Source organism: Cloeon dipterum, chromosome X, assembly GCF_949628265.1.
Source record: "Cloeon dipterum chromosome X, ieCloDipt1.1, whole genome shotgun sequence".
Taxonomy (NCBI): Eukaryota; Metazoa; Arthropoda; class Insecta; order Ephemeroptera; family Baetidae; genus Cloeon; species Cloeon dipterum.
The window spans coordinates 29,918,033-29,936,962 of NC_088790.1; the positions used below are offsets into that span (position 1 = coordinate 29,918,033).

Genomic DNA, 18,930 nt, shown 5'->3' on the forward strand with positions numbered 1-18,930 from the left:
CCGATATTAGATTCCCTAAGCTCTCCAACGCACAACGCAGCGCAGATATAAGAAGAAAAGCTGTTGGGATTCTCGAGGAAAAAATCTCACTGCTACTGCTGCTGCTGCTGCTGGCCCCGAGTAAAATCTTTTCTTTTATGCTCTCCGGCGGCGTCGACGGCGGCAGTATTACGGGCGAGGAAAGGGATGAGCGGCCGTTCCAACCCCAAGTCTCTGTGTGTTATGAGCGAAAAATATACGGCGCGCGCGGCGTAGTAAAAGCGCGCGGCCGACGAGAGCAGAGAAAATTTTCTTCGCTTATGGAAAAGTTGATGAGCACTTAAAAGTACAGAAGAGAAGAGAAGAGCTTGCCTGGCTGCCTGGCTCGACGGACGGACGGACGGACTGCCGTCTTAATAAGACCAAACTTTAGCTCCTACTGCAAACTTGCGCACCCCGCGTGTACATATCTTCGCCATTTTTACTCGAGGCGCTGCTTCAAGGTTTACTTTTTACTTCTTTTGTATGACACTGCTGCTAAAAATGGTCAGCAGCTGGAAATTCTTTTTAAAGAACGTTTTTTACGAAGTTTCTGAGCTCACCAATCGATTCCTGAGGGTCAAATTTGGTAAAGTGGATATTTTTCCGGCCAAAAAGTGCAGCGTGACGTGCGAACCTTTTTTCCCGCCAAAACAATTTGAATGCGAGAAGTGCGCATGCGTCAGAGCTTGACAAAGAAGTTATTCGTACAGGTGGTCGCTCTACAAGAGCTCAAACCAGTTGTGACGCATGCGCACTTCTCGCGTTCAAATTGTTTAGGCGGGAAAAGAAATTCGCACGTTTTTATGGACATTTTGGTCGGAAAAAACATTCTTGCAATCAATTTTCAGAATTTATATTTGCTTGCTGTACATAGGAACATGCGATTTTACCTTTTCTTTTGTTTACAATTAATTTCAAGGCCAAAATAATAATTAAAACATTAAATAACAGATTGAGAACGTTTCGAGCTTCTCTAGCACGATAATTTTATAGACCACGCCGATGCTTTTGCTTTGTGTTTGCATTTGCAGAGCAATAAGACAATAACAATTATAACACGACACGAGCGGGCAAGCCGCAAATAAAAGCAGCAAGCTGGTCGCCTCTTCTCTCGTTGTGCAGCTAAACAAACATAAATGTAAGCAAGGGCTAATTATTTTATGACCTGTTGTAACAGGCCCGTAATTAGGGGGGTGGCGGCGGTGGTGGTGGTGCGAATGCAAGCCATACGCTCCACTGACACCCTGTTCAAACACTCTCTGGCGCGCGCGGATAATCTGATAAATGGTCTGTGTGTATATCTGGCCCCGCGACATGTGCTTCGACAATCACAAAATGCGATGCGCGGCTCAGCACGTGTGATAATCCGAACAGGTGATTCTTCGCCGGAAATTAATTTGGCAAAGCTTTATTGTTGCATGCTCTATAAACAGGACTGAAAAGGTTAGTAAATCGCACAATTACGGAAATAGGGGTGAAAGGTGTCTCAACAACTGATCCCTTAGGATTCAATTGAAGCCAAAATTAACCCAAGTAGGACTGTATTTTTTTTAGAAAAATGGCTGCACAGTTAGGACTGTCTCCTTACTTGAAATCCTATTTTATTTCACAACAAAGAGGTTCCCTAAAACGCTGTTGGACAGATCTCGACCAGAGGAATCGAAATCTGCCAAGAAAATAGGATCAAGCGCTGGAAATTTGGGAGAAAATTTGAATTTTTTCTGTAGCAAGGTCATTTTTTGAGTATAGAACAAATTGTTTATCTATCAACTGCTTATTGCATCCAACAATAATTTCAAATATTTTTCAACTGTCGCGCCCTGTATCGATCCACTGGTTAGCGTTTTTTCTACGATTGCATAAATTTCCCTTAAATAGAAAATGAAAAAAATATTTCCATTCAATTAAGGTTTCCGTGTATATTAATTAATTAGCGTAGGATAAAAGCGAGGAGCACTCTCGTTGGTGCTTGAAATTTGCTTGAGCGCACTCGAAATGAAATTAGCAGGAATTCGGCTGGTCTCGGCGAAACAAAGACATTTGCGTCGCGCACAAGCCGCCGCCGTCGACAACAACACAATGCTTCCGCCCACCCACCCACCCACCCACCCTCGTAGCCAGCAAGCATCCCGTATAGCCGCGCGCGCGCGAGCGGATCACTGAGGCGGCAAATAATTTAAGCAGGTCTTGTTACGTCTCATTTTCTACCCTGATGATGATGTTTAATCGAATCATCCGCTCCGATGGCTGCTCACAATGCTGTGTTGCTTTTGCTCTACTCTCTCGCCGAGATAGAACTCGACTCGCTATATGCATCGTGCATAACGGGGCACGGGGGAGGAAAAGCTGCCATTCATCCCCTGTGTGTGTGTTTGATTCTCTCATTTCTATTCGTAGAAATTTATTGCGAAAATTCCGCTCTCCTCGTAGTTTTTAGATTTTCTGTTATATTTTTGAGATGTTTGTTTCAAAAAATAAAGAAAAATTGTACCTCGGAATATTTGGAAACATTTCTTGCACGTTCTAAATATTATTTTGTTGATTGAAAGTGGAATGATACTGGGTAACAATTGAAAATTATTTAAATTGTTGGATGCCTTAAACAATTGAACGATAAACAATTTGTTCAACAATTTGCAATAATAAAAAAATGACATTCATACAATAGAAATTCAAATTTTGACAATTTTCTCCAAAATTTGCAGTGCTCGAACATATTTTCTTGGCATATTCCGATTGCTCTCGTCGAGATCTGTCCAACGGCGTATGCCACTTATTGGGGAAACTCTTGGTTTTGAAATAAAATCGGATTTCAAGTAAGGAGACAGCCATTACCATTTGAAAAGCACGGTATTTTTCCAGCCAATTTTCTCAAAATATTACAGTGCTTCTTAGGTCAATTTAGGCTTTAACTGAATCCTAAGGGACGAGTTTATGCATTGGCAACAAGCATTTTCCAGGCTTTTCCAGTACCATTCCTCTTTAAACGGCTGTCAAATGTGTTAAAGATGATTTTGGCAATTTTAGACGACATTAAATGGTTGTCAGTTCGTCTCAAAAATCAAATAGTCGATTCACAACTCCGCATTCGTAATCGGTGAATAATTATAATAAAAAATGGGTGTTTACGTGTATGTGAGAGTTTGATTTGTTTTTTTAGCACCGCCCTGTTTTTTGGCAACAATTTTGAACAGCAAAAGTCTTTGAAAACTAAAAAAATCGAAAGAATTATGAAATAAAATATAACGTCACATACTCTCGTACTGTAAAAAATTAAATAACTTTATACCTCAGGAAAAGAAAAAATTGAGAATTGCCAATTAATCATTTTTCTCAATTTTGAGAGCAGAGAATGCGAACCATATTTAAAAATTTAGATTTTTTCCACTGACCCCGAAATTAAATCTAAGACGATCAAGGTTTTTACATTTTTATTCTAAGCACCAAAATTGAAAAATCCATTAATAATTGCAACTTTTATAATATTATTCAGATTGTTTTAAATTAAACTATAATATTGTAAAATGGAACGCCTTATTTAATTACTCTCTAAGTCAAAGTAGTTTCGTTCCAATCTACTCAAAGGATTAAAAAGGATTGGAATAAACGAGAAAGTGGTAATAAGGTAGAAAATAATTATTTTATCAGAGTGAAAAATTGTTGGAAAAAAACACTTAATTAACTGTTGATAGCACGCTAAACAAAGTCCAAATCACACTCCCATGGCCAGGAAGATAATTTCACTCTAATTCTAATGTTCAGGAAATTAGTATTTTTTATTTGATTGCGATTACTTTGAGAAAGTAAAAATAAATCAAAGAAATTCTACCTTTCATCTATAATTATGAAACTGGTTCGGCCGGAAAATTTACTTGGCATTTAATTCCTCGTTAATAAAATAAGCAAGTTTATGTAAACAAAATTAAAATTATTCTACCAATTAATTTTTAACATTAATTTTTTACTTTTAACAAAGTTTTTATTTATTTAACAAATTTATATAACTAAATTTATTTTATTTTTAACCTATTTTAAGTCTATTAATTATTACTGTGTGTATTTCTACATTTTATAACAACTAATTTTTTTTAAATAAAGAATATATAATATTTGGTTTGCGTGAATGAATTTTAAAATTGTACAAATTATTCCCCTTTCGCTGTGGGATCTGAAGTAAATGTAATACATAAATCCTCTGCATTGGAAACCTAAATGATATTGGAAGTAAATGGATGTAGCTTCAAAACTAATAGAAAAATTGCAAGCAGTTAAATAAGTATAAGGAAAAGCGTCGCTCTTTTATCCCTGAAAGCACTCTTGAGTAAATTCACCCTTACAATTTCAATAAAACTCCGTTGAAATAGGACCAAATTTAATTTAACCCGATAGTGTTTATAATTTCACTTTTTACGGAAATTCTCTGAAGCTGAAAACCACATGCATCGAGGGGGAATGTGCCCTCTTTTTATAACTCATTTTGCGCATGATTTTGCGGCAAAACAGCAGCATTTTCACACAGTTTTCCCTCGCAACTATAAATAAATGCTAAAGGGCCGGCGTTGGCACGCGGTAATTTTTATTAGAGACCGCAAAAACTCGGGGTGCCGATATCACGCTGCTGCATGGCGCCTGGCGAATGTTTGTGTGTGTGTGTGTTTATTTATTTATTTATCTGCAGCAGCAGCGGCGGCACACACGCGCGCGCCGACGGTTTATAATATGAAAAATGATCGGTATTTTCTCCAGCAGTTTTACTGCAGTTGCTGCTGCAAACCCATAAAACTTTCAGCCGCAGGAATTTTCCGTGCTATAAAAAAGGAGAGGAATTATCGCTTTTCTGAGTGAGCACGCCCGGCCCAACTGCAGTCTTGCAGCCGCACCAACACATTTTATCTATACATTTCAAGCGCTAAATTTCGGGTGAGCTTTAATTTTCAGTCAACCGTTTTAATAACTCCAAATTTTTGTATCTTTACTTTTTCCTTAAATAGCATGTTGAAATTGAATGAAAAAAGCTTGATTTTATGATTTAACTCAATAGTTATTATTATTTTTGAAGAAAATTAAAAATAAAATAATATTTAGCCTACATTTAATTTGTTTGACTTCCCAACGGGCGCGAGAAATTAAAAAAATATTTTCAAAATTTTAAAGACCCACTGAAACCACATTTCTGAAAGTTTCAATCGATTCCTGAGGGTCGAAATAGGTGGGGTAAATTATTTTTCAGTTCAAAAACCATTTTGTGACATGCGAGGAGAGGCGCAAAGCAAAAGGCACGTTGCTTTGGCGCGCAAAACGTTTGAATCTTTTGGTCGCTACTGCGCAATCGTCGCCCCTCTGACGTCACAGCCATGCTTCGTGCTTGCCATTGGCAGCTGAGAGAGCTGTGACGTCATAGGGGTGGTGCATGCGCAGTAGCAACCGAAAGATTCAAACGTTTTGCGCGCCAAAGGAACGTGCGTTTTGCTTTGCGCTGCTGCTCGCACGTCAAAAACATTTTTCGGTCGGAAAAATTAATTACCCACCTATTTCAACCCTCAGGAATCGATTGGAACGTATGAAAATGTGATTTAAGAGGGTCTTTAAGTCCAGAGAAGAGTTAAAAATATAAATAAAACTCCTATAGCCTTTAAAGAATATCCAACTGTCCAAAAATCATGCTGCTTATTAAAAAAAATTTTTTTTTGACAAAATCTAGTTACATCAAACGAATTTTACTCCTTTGATGACCTCAGATCGATCAAGAGCTCAGAATTAATAATCTCCTATTTAATTTTAATTTGTAAATCAATATGTTATCGAATTATCAAGTTTAATATTGCACCGTGAGCAGAAGATAATAATAAAAATAATAAAAAAACACGGTGCTCGCCTGCTTTTCACTGTCTGCTGCTTTCATTAAATTACACACGTGATATAAAATAAAACGCGCAACAAGCAGGTCTCTCGACCGTGCTATGCTGCTGCTGCTGATGAATTGCTTTTAATTTTGCTAAAATATCGTGTGTGCAGAGCAGAGAGTGCTCGCTCTCTCTCTCTCGTGTCATCGCTGCGTTTGTGGCAGGTAAAAAAGCAGGCCGAAGAAATGAAAATCGGATGATGAAATTGCTGCTGCCACCGCCGCCGCAGAGCTTAGCGTTAATGGCCGAAAAAAGCCCTTGAAAAGTTGTGCGGGCTGCCTGCCTGCTTGCTGCTTGCCAGCGCACACACAGGTAATAAATTATTGTTCTTTTTCGAGTGGAGTGCACGCACCATCCCTCTCGCCGCCAACGCCAACGCCGCCGCTCCATGAAAACAAGCCGCACGCCTCGCTCTCTTTTCACCAATTTATTTTAATTGAGAGAGCGGTCGGTAGCTACCCTTCAGCGAGCCTGGTTGACCCTTCAGCTGTAATATCCTAACAAGAGCAAGCCACTTTTAGATTGAAAATATTTTATAACAGTTTTAGGCCTTGAATTAGAAATTTTTAACTAAATTTTGAAATGATTAAAATAAATAAGATAAATCTAGTCCCAGCGGGGGCCAGATGTGTAGTAAAATTGGTTCGCACTGCGCAGATCCAAGATGGCGTTTTGTGGGAAACAAAAAGCTCTCGTTTGGATTGCCGTACGAGTGTCAAGAGTTTGATTTTACGATCCAAAAGACACAATTAGTTAAGAGTAATGCAAATGACCAAAACTTGCTTCTTTTCGCGCATTTTCACTTGACCGTACTCCACCGGACGCCATATCTGCGCGTCGCACCAATCTGGCCCCCGCTGGATAGCACAGGAATATATATTCCTCTTGTACGTAATTTATAAAAATAACTCATTTAATACAAATGTAATTAAAAACTTAAAAATATATTTAGAACAAATTTAGCTATTTAAATAATAAGTTTGGGTACTTAAAATGTTCATGAAAATAAGTAATCATGTGGCAGGGGAAAAACGTTTAAATGGAAATTAAATAACACATTTCTTTTGAATTCTTTTGAACTCTCTGTTACTGTGTGGCATTCGCTACGATGTCTACGGTGGACAAGTTGCAGCTGACCAAGAAGCGGCTGCAAAATCTGCGAAGTAGAAGCCTCGGATTGCAGCAACTCGCTGCTCGAGCGATTTCGAATCAACTGACTTTTTATAGAACACATCCTGATGAGCTGGAGAAACTGAAAAGTTTGCGTGAGTGCTCGTTTTGATTCGAATGTTTCAAGAACGGATCGAAATCAGTTAATCTTTTGCAGCTGCCGTTTTGCGAGACAAAATTTTGCAGGTGTTAATGAAAAAGAAGGGTTTCGATGTGCAGAGACGGGAAATTGAGTTTGAAAATTTGAAAGAAATCTTCCCATTGCTGCTGAGCTCAAGAACCCGCTACATCGAGTTGAATGGCATTTTGTCCTTTTGTCCTTACCGCTATAAAGACGGCGAAATTGACAAGGTATTATTATTATTATCACATTCATAACCGTTAAGTGAAAATATAAACATTTAATTATAGGTGACACAATGGTGCGTCGAACTTTTAAAACAAATAGAAACGCGGGCACCGCAAGTGGAGACTCTCATTATAAAACGAACCCAAAAATTTTACACTAAGATTTATTTCTGGTATGGAACAAATGTCGAGTTCAATCAGGATATGGTGCAGTCACTGATGAAAATGCAAAGGTTAAACAGGCTAAACGTCAGCTTGTATTGCTTCAATTTAAACGATTTGTTTAAAATATGCAACAAACTTCCGAGACTACAGTACCTCAATGTCGGGTTAATATGTCACAGGAGCAAAAACCAGCCAACCCCTAAAGACGTATCAAGCAGTTTTTGCAACCTGAAGGAATTTATTTTCGAATTCCCCTTTAATGAATGGTTGGGTTCTTTGTGCACCAGAAATCTTCCAAACATCGAAGTTGTTGAATGTGATCCAAACCAAATAACGGAGTTTATTGGCTTAACGAAAATGGATGCCGATAGATATCGTAGTTTGGAATTCCCTGGAACCTCAAATCTACGAAATATTTGTCTGGACCCATCAAAGGATAAAGCAAAAGAAGTTAAAGCAATGCCCAATTTGTTTCCAAAAGTCACCTGTCTCATGGTAAGTATATTTGGAAATTTTGGATTGTTCTTTTATTTTTATTCCTAATTTAGTTTCTGAGCACACCAATCGATTCTTGAGGGTCGAATTAGGTAAAGCGGATATTTTTCCGACCAAAAAGTGCAGCGCGACGTGCGAACGTTTTTTCCCGCCAAAACAATTTGAATGCGAGAACTGCGCATGCGTGAGAGCTGGTTTGAGCACTCAGAGAGACGAATAACTTATTTGTAAGATCCAGCCTACTCTGACGCATGCGCACTCCTCGCATTCATATTGTTTTGGCGGGAAAAACGTTCGCACGTCGCGCTGCACTTTTTGGTCGGAAAAATATTTTCTTTTCCTAATCCGACCCTCAGGAATCGATTGGTGTGCTCGGAATCTTCGTCAAAGACGGTCTTTAAACAGTATTTTTTATTTCAATAAAGGTTAAGAATATTATGACGCCATCTTTGGAAGAGAATGTGATGCCAAAATTCGACAATATTAGTCAACTTCATTTGTTGGATCCTTACGACATTGAAAAAGTTGAGAAGTATTTGATCGCTTACGGAAAAAACCTACAATCACTTTATTTGGGAAACAGTTTTGAAAATTCAACAGTAAATTTGGAATCGATTTTTAAGTGCTGTCCGAAACTTGAAAAACTGTCACTGCTCAACGTGTGTTTACAAAAGCCATCATCAAAAATTGAATTTTTCGCGGAGCTGAAGGAACTCGAATGGGCAAATCTCGAGTAAGTATCAGACAGGCTCTTTAAATACTAAACCGATTTTGTAAATATATAGTTACGACGACTTTCTTGGTGGAATACCTTGTCTAGAACGCATGGATTTGTCCATCATTTTACCAGCGCCAAAACTTGAAAAGGTCAAATTGGAAGCGAAGATTTTCAACGAAAATGATCTTTTGACTCTCAACTCATTGATTCAAGAAAAGCGAATTTTAAATAAGCTTTACACTTTACACGTCTTTTTTACTCATCCCATCGACGAAGCTGGCAAATTGAAATCTTTGGCTAATGTTTTGAAGAGTGCGTGTGCCTTTCTCCCGAAATTAACTGATTTCAAGCAAGTGGCAGGTTGATTTTTTGATCGTACTGTGATGAAAACATTTTTCTTTTTGCAGATTCGGTAGTAGATATAAATATGAAGACCCACTCCTGGCACGCCAAACGACTCAACTCGGTGATATCGATGCTTCTGTTTGTGAGATGAATGGTGTTTTTGAAAACCAAATTTAACCAGGGGAATATTATTTCGTCATACTTAATTTTTGTTTAAAAACACATTAGCTGAGAGAATAAATCCCTTAATGAGCTTTGTATTTGCAATTAAAGCTTTTTTGAAATAGTTTGATGAATTTTATTGTTGGCGTTTGCATTTGCCTAGAGGTACGAGCGAGCCTTTTTTGCCCAATTTTTTAGCTAGAGCCGCAGACAAATTATTTAGAGCTCTTTAGTATTAAGCCAACATTTAGCATGTTGTCAAAATTAGCGTCCTCCGTTTGTAAATTTTAGACAGTTACTTTCGAGAAAATAGAGGACGGATTTTTGGATAAATTTATTTTAATTCTATTTTCCACTGCATGTACTATATTAAAATGCTCAAAACTTTCTAAATAATAGCGCCGCACGCAGGGAAAATAGGAAATTATCATTATCAAATATATCGTTATTTTTACAACCTCAAATCTCGGGTTGTAATTGTCAGAACTAAAAAAACTGCCTACCGTTCAACTCGTCTTAACCTTCCCTAGATAGCCAAAATGTTTTAAGGTTGATCAACCCTCATCCCCCTTCCACCCTGTGTATTAAAGTAACGAGAAAAATCGCGTCGTTTTGCACTTTCAGCAAAATTATTCACTGTTCAAAACGCGATTTAATTAAAAAATCTGCCCCAAATTCCATTGACTATGTAGACGAGGTTAAGACAAATCGAATGATGCGTAGTTTTTGCAAATCTGACAATTAGAACCCGAGATTTAGCGATTGAAATGTTGGCAAAAATTCGAAAGATTTATTTTTTGCAAATATTATCATTGCCAAATCTTTGGTTCGAACCCTCAGAATTGAAAAAACTACCCACCGTTGGTTAATTTTTAACACTTAATAGTCAATTTTAGACGGTTATTAGATGATTTTGGCAGCTTTAGACGGTCTAAGTCTAAAATTTAACTTTTTAAAGTTTACAATTTAAATAATCTATCATTTAATTTTTTACATGATTTAAATATTGATCATTCAATTTTTAAATAGAAAAATTTAATATTGCCATAGAGCTAAACCAGGAATCATAGAATTGAATTTTCACTAGTGAAGCTTCTTCACTGAGTTTTGCAATTATTTTAAAAAAATTGGTTTCATTATTTTTATTTGTTTAAATTTTAATTATTAAACCTTACTATCTTAAAGATCAAAAATAAAAAAAAGTTAAAAAATTACCTAAATGGATTTTCCTTTAAATAAATTACTAAGCAAAAAAGTAAAACTTTGACATTTTCAGTACACGAGAAAGCCGAACCTGGAAAAAATAAAAGTGGAGCAAACTAGCCCCTACTGCCGTTGCAAGGGTGCGTGAATTTTTGTCCGTGCAACAAACACACAAGTTTACGACAGGCTGAGAGAAGAGAACGACACACGCTCGCTCGCTTTCTCGCTCGGCTGACTATGGGCGTTTGCAGACAACGCGTTTCAGCTATTTAGTGTTGCAGCGAGCGAGTATATTTATGTGTGCGTGTACAAACATTTCGCTGGCTGCTGCGCTTGTTTTTGCTGCTTTCGCTTTGGCGGCTCGTGCGCGCCACCCACCCTCGTCGTCATAAAGTGGAGAAAATGCCGCCCTTGTTTGGTCGTTCGCCGAATTTCGCCACCCCCGCAGCACCCCGGCAGCAGCAGCATTTCTCCTTTCCCCCTCGGCAGAGCGGAATATTACACGGAAAGGAAAGCAACACCACCCTTGGCTTTTTGCCTTTTGCTTTCTGCATGCAGCGGCGGGCGCCACTCCTCGTGTCAGCACCCTGTCGCGCATTTGTCTTTATGTTTCGACTGCTGTTGTGCGCTGAGTGAGTGAGCATAAGTTTGTTGCATGTTTCGTTAATCGCTCCACTTCCCGACGCCGGCTAATTGTCTGCATCAAGAATTCATGACGCCGAGTACAATTAATGAACACCGTTTTGCTTTGATGAAATTATTTAAAACAGCGTTTAATTCTTAAAAAATTTTAAATTCCGTAAAAAACTATATTTCTTGAAGGCGAGGGTGAAGTTTAAAAGTGGCTTAACGCGAAACCGCCTCACTCAGTGGAGAATTTTAGACGATTGACTATTTTTTTAGCTTCAAATCATAGCGGAACCATCAAATGAGCATGAATCATGCAATTTTATGCTGTTTGAACCGTACTTTAAAGAACGAGATAGGTCTTAAAAGGACTGTATTAAAATATAAATTTTTTTCTATTGTTTGTATTGAATTGAATTTTGAAAGTTTAAACAGGGAGAAATAATCAGTTTACAATAATTTAAAACTTAATCTGAACGCTGTTCTTGTAGCTTTGAAAATGATTGCGTGTAACAAAATTTATATTGGTTTGTAAAAATGAATATTTTACAAAAATAAATAAAAGTAAAGCAAATCTAGTTTAATTTTATTTAATATTTCACAAAATTGAACCGATAATATTTAGTTGAATTTGTTGAAGTATTTGAGATTAAAATTTAAACCAATTAAAATAATTAAACCAACAATTTTTAAATAAAATGCTTTCAAAACACAGTGAGGGAGTGAAATTTAATTTCATTATGTTTCAGTTAGGATTGTTAGCAATATATAATTTTTTATTGATAATCAACAAATTAAATAAATGATCTATAGCTAAATTAAGCTTGCACAATTTTTTTTTTTCATTTGAGAACCGATTGGATTGGAAGCTTAATTTTAGACTTTAAGATAGGTCAAAAAGGACTGTCTAAAATAAAATTTATATCAATTTTTTATTTGTAATGTACTGAGTATAGAAATTATTTAAAAATAGGGGACCACCAATTTTAATTATTTTATGTACATTGGCTAAAAATACCATCTCAAGAGAGAATTATTGATTAATTTAACATTGATCCATAATGCAAGTGATAAAATTTATAGTAAATGACAACTTTCTGAAAACAATATAAAATAATACAGATGCACTAAAATAAAATTACTAATTTATATAAAAAATATTTAAAAGTGGATTAATGTTTAAAAAAACAGTAGAGAAATAAATTAATGTATAAATAATCTATAAAAAGATTAAATGTTAAATTTCGTTAAAATTTAAATGGTTTTTGGACTGATATATTTCTGAACAAAATACTAAACTTATAATTTTTTGGCCTTTAGAAATTTTCACAATTTAATTTTTGGTGAGGTTGAGGAACTGTAGCAATAAAATGAATAAACACACCAAAAGTTTTTCTTGTTTGCTTCTCAACATTTATTCAACCCTTGGGCTGCGTTGACAGTGACATCAAGGTAGCGAAGAGCCAAGACACGAAACTTCCTCCTACGAGAGCAACATTCAAAAATCCATATTATCGACATCAACGGGTCCGCACGCTGAGACACGCGCCAATCCAATTTATGTATTTATATATCTCACTAAATGACTAGAACCATCGATCTACCGTTTTATTTTTTTTAAATTTCGTCGCGCGGCGAAACAAGAAAGCTCGGATCGAGGGCGAAATCAATCATTTTGGTTGGTCAGTCTTTGTGAAGCGCGCGGTGCAGAGCAGGGTGCAGTGCAGGGTGCAGCACGGCTTCACTGGTCGGCGAGGGTGGGGCCGTCCTCTCCGCAGAAGTACGAGTTTTGCATCGAGTAGAGACGGTCGATCGGATTCAGCGACGGCGTCATCGGGTGCTGGTGGCCGCCGCCGAACATGCCCGCCGGCGGCCCACCCCCGGCCATCGCCGCCTCCGGGGGGCAGCTGCCGTACGGGAAGGCCGACATGAAGGGACCGTTGTTCCCCGCCAGCTTGGCGTGGTGGTGCGGCCCAACTGAAACATAAATGTCACCCAAATTTCAAGCAGTTTTTTTTTTAATTTTTATTTTCAATATATTATGGTGTGGATGGAAAGCTTAATCAAGTGAATAAAAATCACTTTGGCCTGAATGTTGAACTTTAGTATAAAATATTTTTATAAAATTAATGCGAAAATTACATTTTCATCCGCATAGGCCAGAAAAATATTTTTTTTAAATTGACCAGTTGCATAAACCCTTAGTTATTGAAGCCTCCAACAGATAGCGCAACCACAGACTTTCTTAAAACTTTTGTTTTAATCGGTTTTAAGGCATTTCCGCTGCGATTTCAGACTCAATCGAGCTATTTTGCTTTTTTTAATTAATTTGCTATTTTTTGACGTGCTGAAAACCAAAATCGGTTCAGCCATTCGCCGTAGAAACGTTGGAAAAGATTTTTTATTTCAAAAAATAGTTTTTCACGATTCTACGGCGATTGGCTGAACCGATTTTGGTTTTCAGCACGTCAAAAAAAGCAAATTAATTGAAGAATGCACAGTAGCTAGATTGAGTCTGAAATCGCAGCGGAAGTGCCTTAAAATCGAAAGTCTACGGTGGCGCCATCTGTTGGCGGCTTCGAACACTTAGGCTTTATGCAACTGGTGAATTGTAAAAAAGAAAAAGAAAAATTTTCCACGCAGTACTCTTTTTCGCACAATTTAATGAAACGCACAAATCCATTCTGGCATTGTAGACTAGCGAGAAAATTCCCGTTAAAAGGCAATTGCAGAACTTCTATTGTGTGTGTGTATTGCGCGAAACGAGCAGTCTGAGATTTTATGGCGGTGAAATTCCTATCTGCGTGCTCACAACAGTATCGAATTTAATATCCATGCAAATACACACTGTGCTTGCGAATTATACACGGCAAAATATTTTCCAATTTCCGAGCCGGAAAACCAAGAAGCAGGGCGTGCTGTTCATTTGCACAAGTAATTTAGTGAAACAATAATAGGCACGATTTGAGCTCCGCAGATGCGCGCGCGAGATCCGATATGAATGGCTCAATTAAACCAAATGGGCTCTTCGATGGGAGATAAAAAAAGGGAATGCGATGAGGAAGACATAAAATAAAAATCGTTTGTCGGCGGGCCATCGATTCACCATTTTCTGCAGGGATTTGCGCGCGGACATTAAGCGATTTGCAACACACTGCGTGCGTTCGCCGGGGAGGAGGAAGAAAAAAGGAAAATATCGGGGAAATTTCCGGATAATGTTGCAGGCTGTGCAGGCGCTGCTGCTGCTTATCCCGTTCGCCTGCAAGAGAGCAAACACGCGCGCCGAGAGAGTGATAAATGCGCGTTTTACCACACTAGTGGGTACACATATCATACACACATGATATGCACCCCAGCCGAGCCAGCCGAGAAAAGCCAAGCCGCTCTCACGCACCGGGAACAAATCATTTTTCCGTTCTCGCCCGCCGAGCCACTCTTAAATCTCAATAATGTTCCCGGAATCGAGAAGTAAACACCCCGTCAAATCGGGAAAAGAACGCAGGGGATCTGAAATAGCTGCGTATAACTCGTAAAATATTGCTTTAAAATTAAGAAATATCTACTCTTCATTTTCAAATCGACTGAAAAAATATATTTTTCTGGAGAGTCTGATAAAGATCTATTTTTTAAATTTGAAATTTTTCTTTTACCTTTGATGCGCTACCGACTTTCTGCCAGAAATTTGAAGATGACTGGCATTTCAACTCTACATGAAAAATGTTTTATTTAAAGAATTGATTTAAATGAACCCTTTTTGCACTAAAAATCCATGATTCTGACTTATATTAAGCGAGAAGAGTTTTTTTTTAATAATTAACTAACTGATTTCATGTTCAATACTTTGTATTAAAATATTGCTATTTAATTTTCAAATAAATTTACGGAACAAGGACTATTCCAATTTTTTATTTGTAAAAAGGGGCCTCTGTCGTAAGTTAGGATTGTGAATGCGGCGAATGCTAATTTTCCCAGTATTAAAAGTTTAGTTATACTATTTATGTCCTAGACTGATATCAGAAGAATTTAGCCCCGTCTGAAGTAGCAAACGAAAAAAAGCAGTAAACGTTGATCTCTATATATCCCTGATTATCCTGACCTCGGATTGAATTCGTTTTCTTTCCGAATCGCGCACCAGTGAAATTCCCTCCCGTCCGAAATTAAATTACTTCCGCTGCGATTTCAGTCTCAATCCTGCCACTGTGCGTTCTTCACTTATTATGCTTTCTTTTGACGTGCTGAAAACCAAAATCAATCCAGTAATTCGCCGTAGAATCGTCGGAAAAGAATTTTTATTTCAAAAAATAGTTTTTCATGATTCTACGGCGATTGGCTTAACCGATTTTGGTTTTCAGCTCGTCAAAAGAAAGCATATAAAGTGAAAAATTCACAGTGGCAGGATTGAGTTTGAAATCGCAGCGGAATTGCCTTAAAATTATTACGAAATTATGCGATGGCGGCTTCGAACACTGAAGATTTATGCAAATGATGAAAAAATATCAGAAAAATTCACAAAATTACAGAAAAACTTGCAAAAAAGGTTTTATTTTGCAATGCATTCGGTTTTTTCCTGAAAAATGCTGGTTTTAAAAAACCCTGCGAAGAAATAGGGCTGCCAAAACATAGAAGGTAAATAGAAGTCGACCTCCAACAAGAGGAATGTCCAGCACATTTCAACTTGTATGGAAATTCCCGCTCTTGCAGGAAACAATAAACTCATCTGAGTGAGAAGTTTCAAGTCAAATGAAGTGCGGGGGCACGTAAATTATGCGCAAGTTGCTGGAGGTGTTAAGTGAGAGTAAGCATGCGAGACGAGCGCGATGATTTTACCTTGGGCGGCAGCGAATTCTTGGTGTTTGAAGAAGAGGGAAGCAACTTCGCCGGGGTCAGGCGTGCCGGGCGGGTCTTCTTTCAGGGGCAAATAATGAGACGCTCCATCAACTTCAGCGCCGTAGCCCTCGATGGCCAGGCTTCCGGCCTCCGTGTCGCTGCTGCACTCGTTCAAGTAGCCCACCCCTTGCGGACCTTGAAGAATTCCAGAGCGTAGTGCAAACGCAAATTAATTCAGTCTCATTGCGACCCCTCATAGTGGTCTTGGGAATTTCGCTTCGGTCAGCAACGCATTCAAAGGGGTGGGATTTTCGACAAAAAAGACTATTTGCATATCGTTTTTTAATAAAATAACATCTTGAATTGCGAATTGATTGAATAAATTTATTTCTGAGATAAAAATGGGGGTTGAATTACCGAATCTGGTTCGGTAAAATTAGTCCAGGCTACCAATGTCATGTTTTATTTGAAGAAATTATGATGAAAATAAACGGACACTAGAAATTCTTTCTAAGGGATGGTTTTCAGGGGGTGGATTTGTGTTGAAAAATGATTTTTATGTAGGAAATAAAATTTGGGCGATAATATGGAACAAATTAATTAAAAGAGCTACAGACAAGAGGCATTAATGTGCCTCAAAAATAGTTAAAGGGTTGATTTTTGGGGATTTACAGGGGATGATTCCACATAATAAAAATTGCAGCTCTTATGATTTATTAAAAAATAAAATCACCCCGGAATATAAAAAATTAAAAGAAATTCTTTCATGGGGTGGATTTCGAAGGGGTGAAATTGATAAGGGGGTTGGAATAAACACGAAATTCATCCCTCAGATTTAAATATGCTGTAAATTATGTAAATATATAGAATTAGACTTGAGAATCAATTTTTTCTTAAAAAAATTAATTAAATTCCATCGTTTTTAACTATAAAAAGGGGGTGGTGAAGAGGGAGGAAATAGCAAGGGGTGAATTTAAACATTAAAATCCTACACGCGGGTCCAAAATAATTAACTTAAAATTATTTGCATAATTTTTCGCGAAGTTACGCCTAAAAACCACCCTTGGGGTGCACAAGGACCTCCCACCAAAAAACCAAAAGGGGTTAAAATTTGCCTCTTTCAATGAAATTTTGTATAAAATTTTTTTAACCAACGGAAATCATCCAAAAAATTCAAGTTTGCGATAAAAAAAATTATTGCACTTGGAATTTATTGATTTTATGCATATTTTTCTTTTTGAGATTAAAATAAGGGTTGATATTTATAAATTTTAGCACCTCCCAAGTCCTTAATTTTCATTATTTGTGCGCATCCGGTGTCTAAAAGTGAATGAGACGCGGAGCAAAAATCGATTGTCTAAAAATCCCACCCCTAAAGTCATGCATATTTGATTTAATCCATATTTAAATATATTATAAAAGAAGAGGAGAAACGCAACAGTGCGCGGGGCGAATATTCAATATATGCTGACAAGGGGTCCGTCCGTCTCTCCGCTCTGGGTCGACTACTCACGAGAGAGGAATTTATCCGCAAATGAATAGGGGTAGCATGAAACGATCCCCCGGGAGATGCGTGCGTGCGTGCGTGTGCGGCCTCCCGATAATTGTCGAGAAAACATTTCAATAAAGGCACTCACTCTGATCCTCCTCTTTGATTTTGCAGCTTTTCGTGCTGCTCGAGTTTCCCGGCTCGGAGTCCTCGCTGTCTTTCAGGATTTTGCCGTCCTGCCGCGCCTTTTTCTGCATTTTCTTCATTTTTGCACGCTGATTTTGGAACCACACCTTCAATAACGGGACAAAATATTGAAGATACAATTTTATCATGCACCAAATTTCAATCAAAGTATAATTTTTGCGCAAAAAATCACTGAGATTAGACACGGGCTGCTTTTTTCTCTGAATTTGATGAATTAAACATGATATTAAATTTTGTTTTAAAAACCAATGGATTTCTGAATATTACTTCATTTTTGGCTGCATATTCATCAATTCTCTTTGAATGTTTCAACCACAAAAAATTAACTTACTGCTGAGATAATGGTTAAAATCACTAACAATAATTCGTTTCTCCAAAATATGAATTTATTTGGAACCAAAAATAGCAACAAAGCCATTATAATTTACATTTTCTTCTATATTAAAGGTGGTTGATAATTTCATTTTTTAGGGGTTGGGGTGAGAAATACCCTGTTAATCATAAGAGGTAAAAGACGAATTAAATGAGATGTAATTTTTGCAATTCTGCCTATAACAATCCGAGCTTTCGGTACAAAAAATTCATTTTTATAAGTATCGAATAATACTTTTTGAAGAAGAGAGCGACCAGCTATGAGACTGCTTATGACGGAATTAAGATTTATTTTAAATAAAAGTAATAATTAAAATTTTAAGAAAGACCCTGATTAATTTGTTGTAAAAAAATAAAATTAATTAACTAGTAAATGTGGCTATTTTATTAAAAAATATCATATTAACGTGAATGCTGGCCAAAGAGATTTTTCCATTTTAATTACAAATAGAGGTTTGATACGTTGACAAGCAAGTAATATCTCATTTCTAACGTAGACCAAAAATTTGCAAAATAAAATCAATAAAACGATACATTTCATTTGCAAAAATTCGGATAATTTAATCCATCGCTAGAAATTATTATTTCCATTTAAATCTACGTGTATTAAACCTGCATTAAAAACAATTTGAAGGAAAAGAAAAAGGCATTACCTGGACAATTCTGACGCTGAGACCCGTGTCCTTGGCCAAAGTTTCTCGCACTTTTCTGCACGGCTTGGGACTGAGCTCGAACGAGGCCTTGAACGCCCGCCGTTGCTGCGTGGTGAGGATGGTCCGCGGTCGCTTGGGTCCGCGGCGTCCATCGTGCGGACGAGCCGACGTGGTGATCAAATCGTCACATGGAAACTCACCTGTTGAAATTTCATATATTCTCTC

The 18,930-nt window shown here is 37.5% G+C and overlaps 1 protein-coding gene across 1 annotated transcript in view; it reads right to left on the reverse strand.

Moving 5' to 3' along the window:
• Positions 1 to 12,554: 12,554 nt before the first annotated feature.
• LOC135946862 (LIM homeobox transcription factor 1-beta) overlaps positions 12,555 to 18,930 on the reverse strand; it is a 28,670-nt gene continuing 22,294 nt past the window's right edge. The window contains exons 4-7 of the mRNA XM_065495297.1: positions 18,706 to 18,905; positions 17,622 to 17,766; positions 15,985 to 16,179; positions 12,555 to 13,134 (exon numbers count right to left, since the gene is read on the reverse strand). Coding sequence (XP_065351369.1) covers positions 12,899 to 13,134; positions 15,985 to 16,179; positions 17,622 to 17,766; positions 18,706 to 18,905 — 776 coding nt within the window. The 3' untranslated portion in view covers positions 12,555 to 12,898. The remainder of the gene's footprint in view (positions 13,135 to 15,984; positions 16,180 to 17,621; positions 17,767 to 18,705; positions 18,906 to 18,930) is intronic.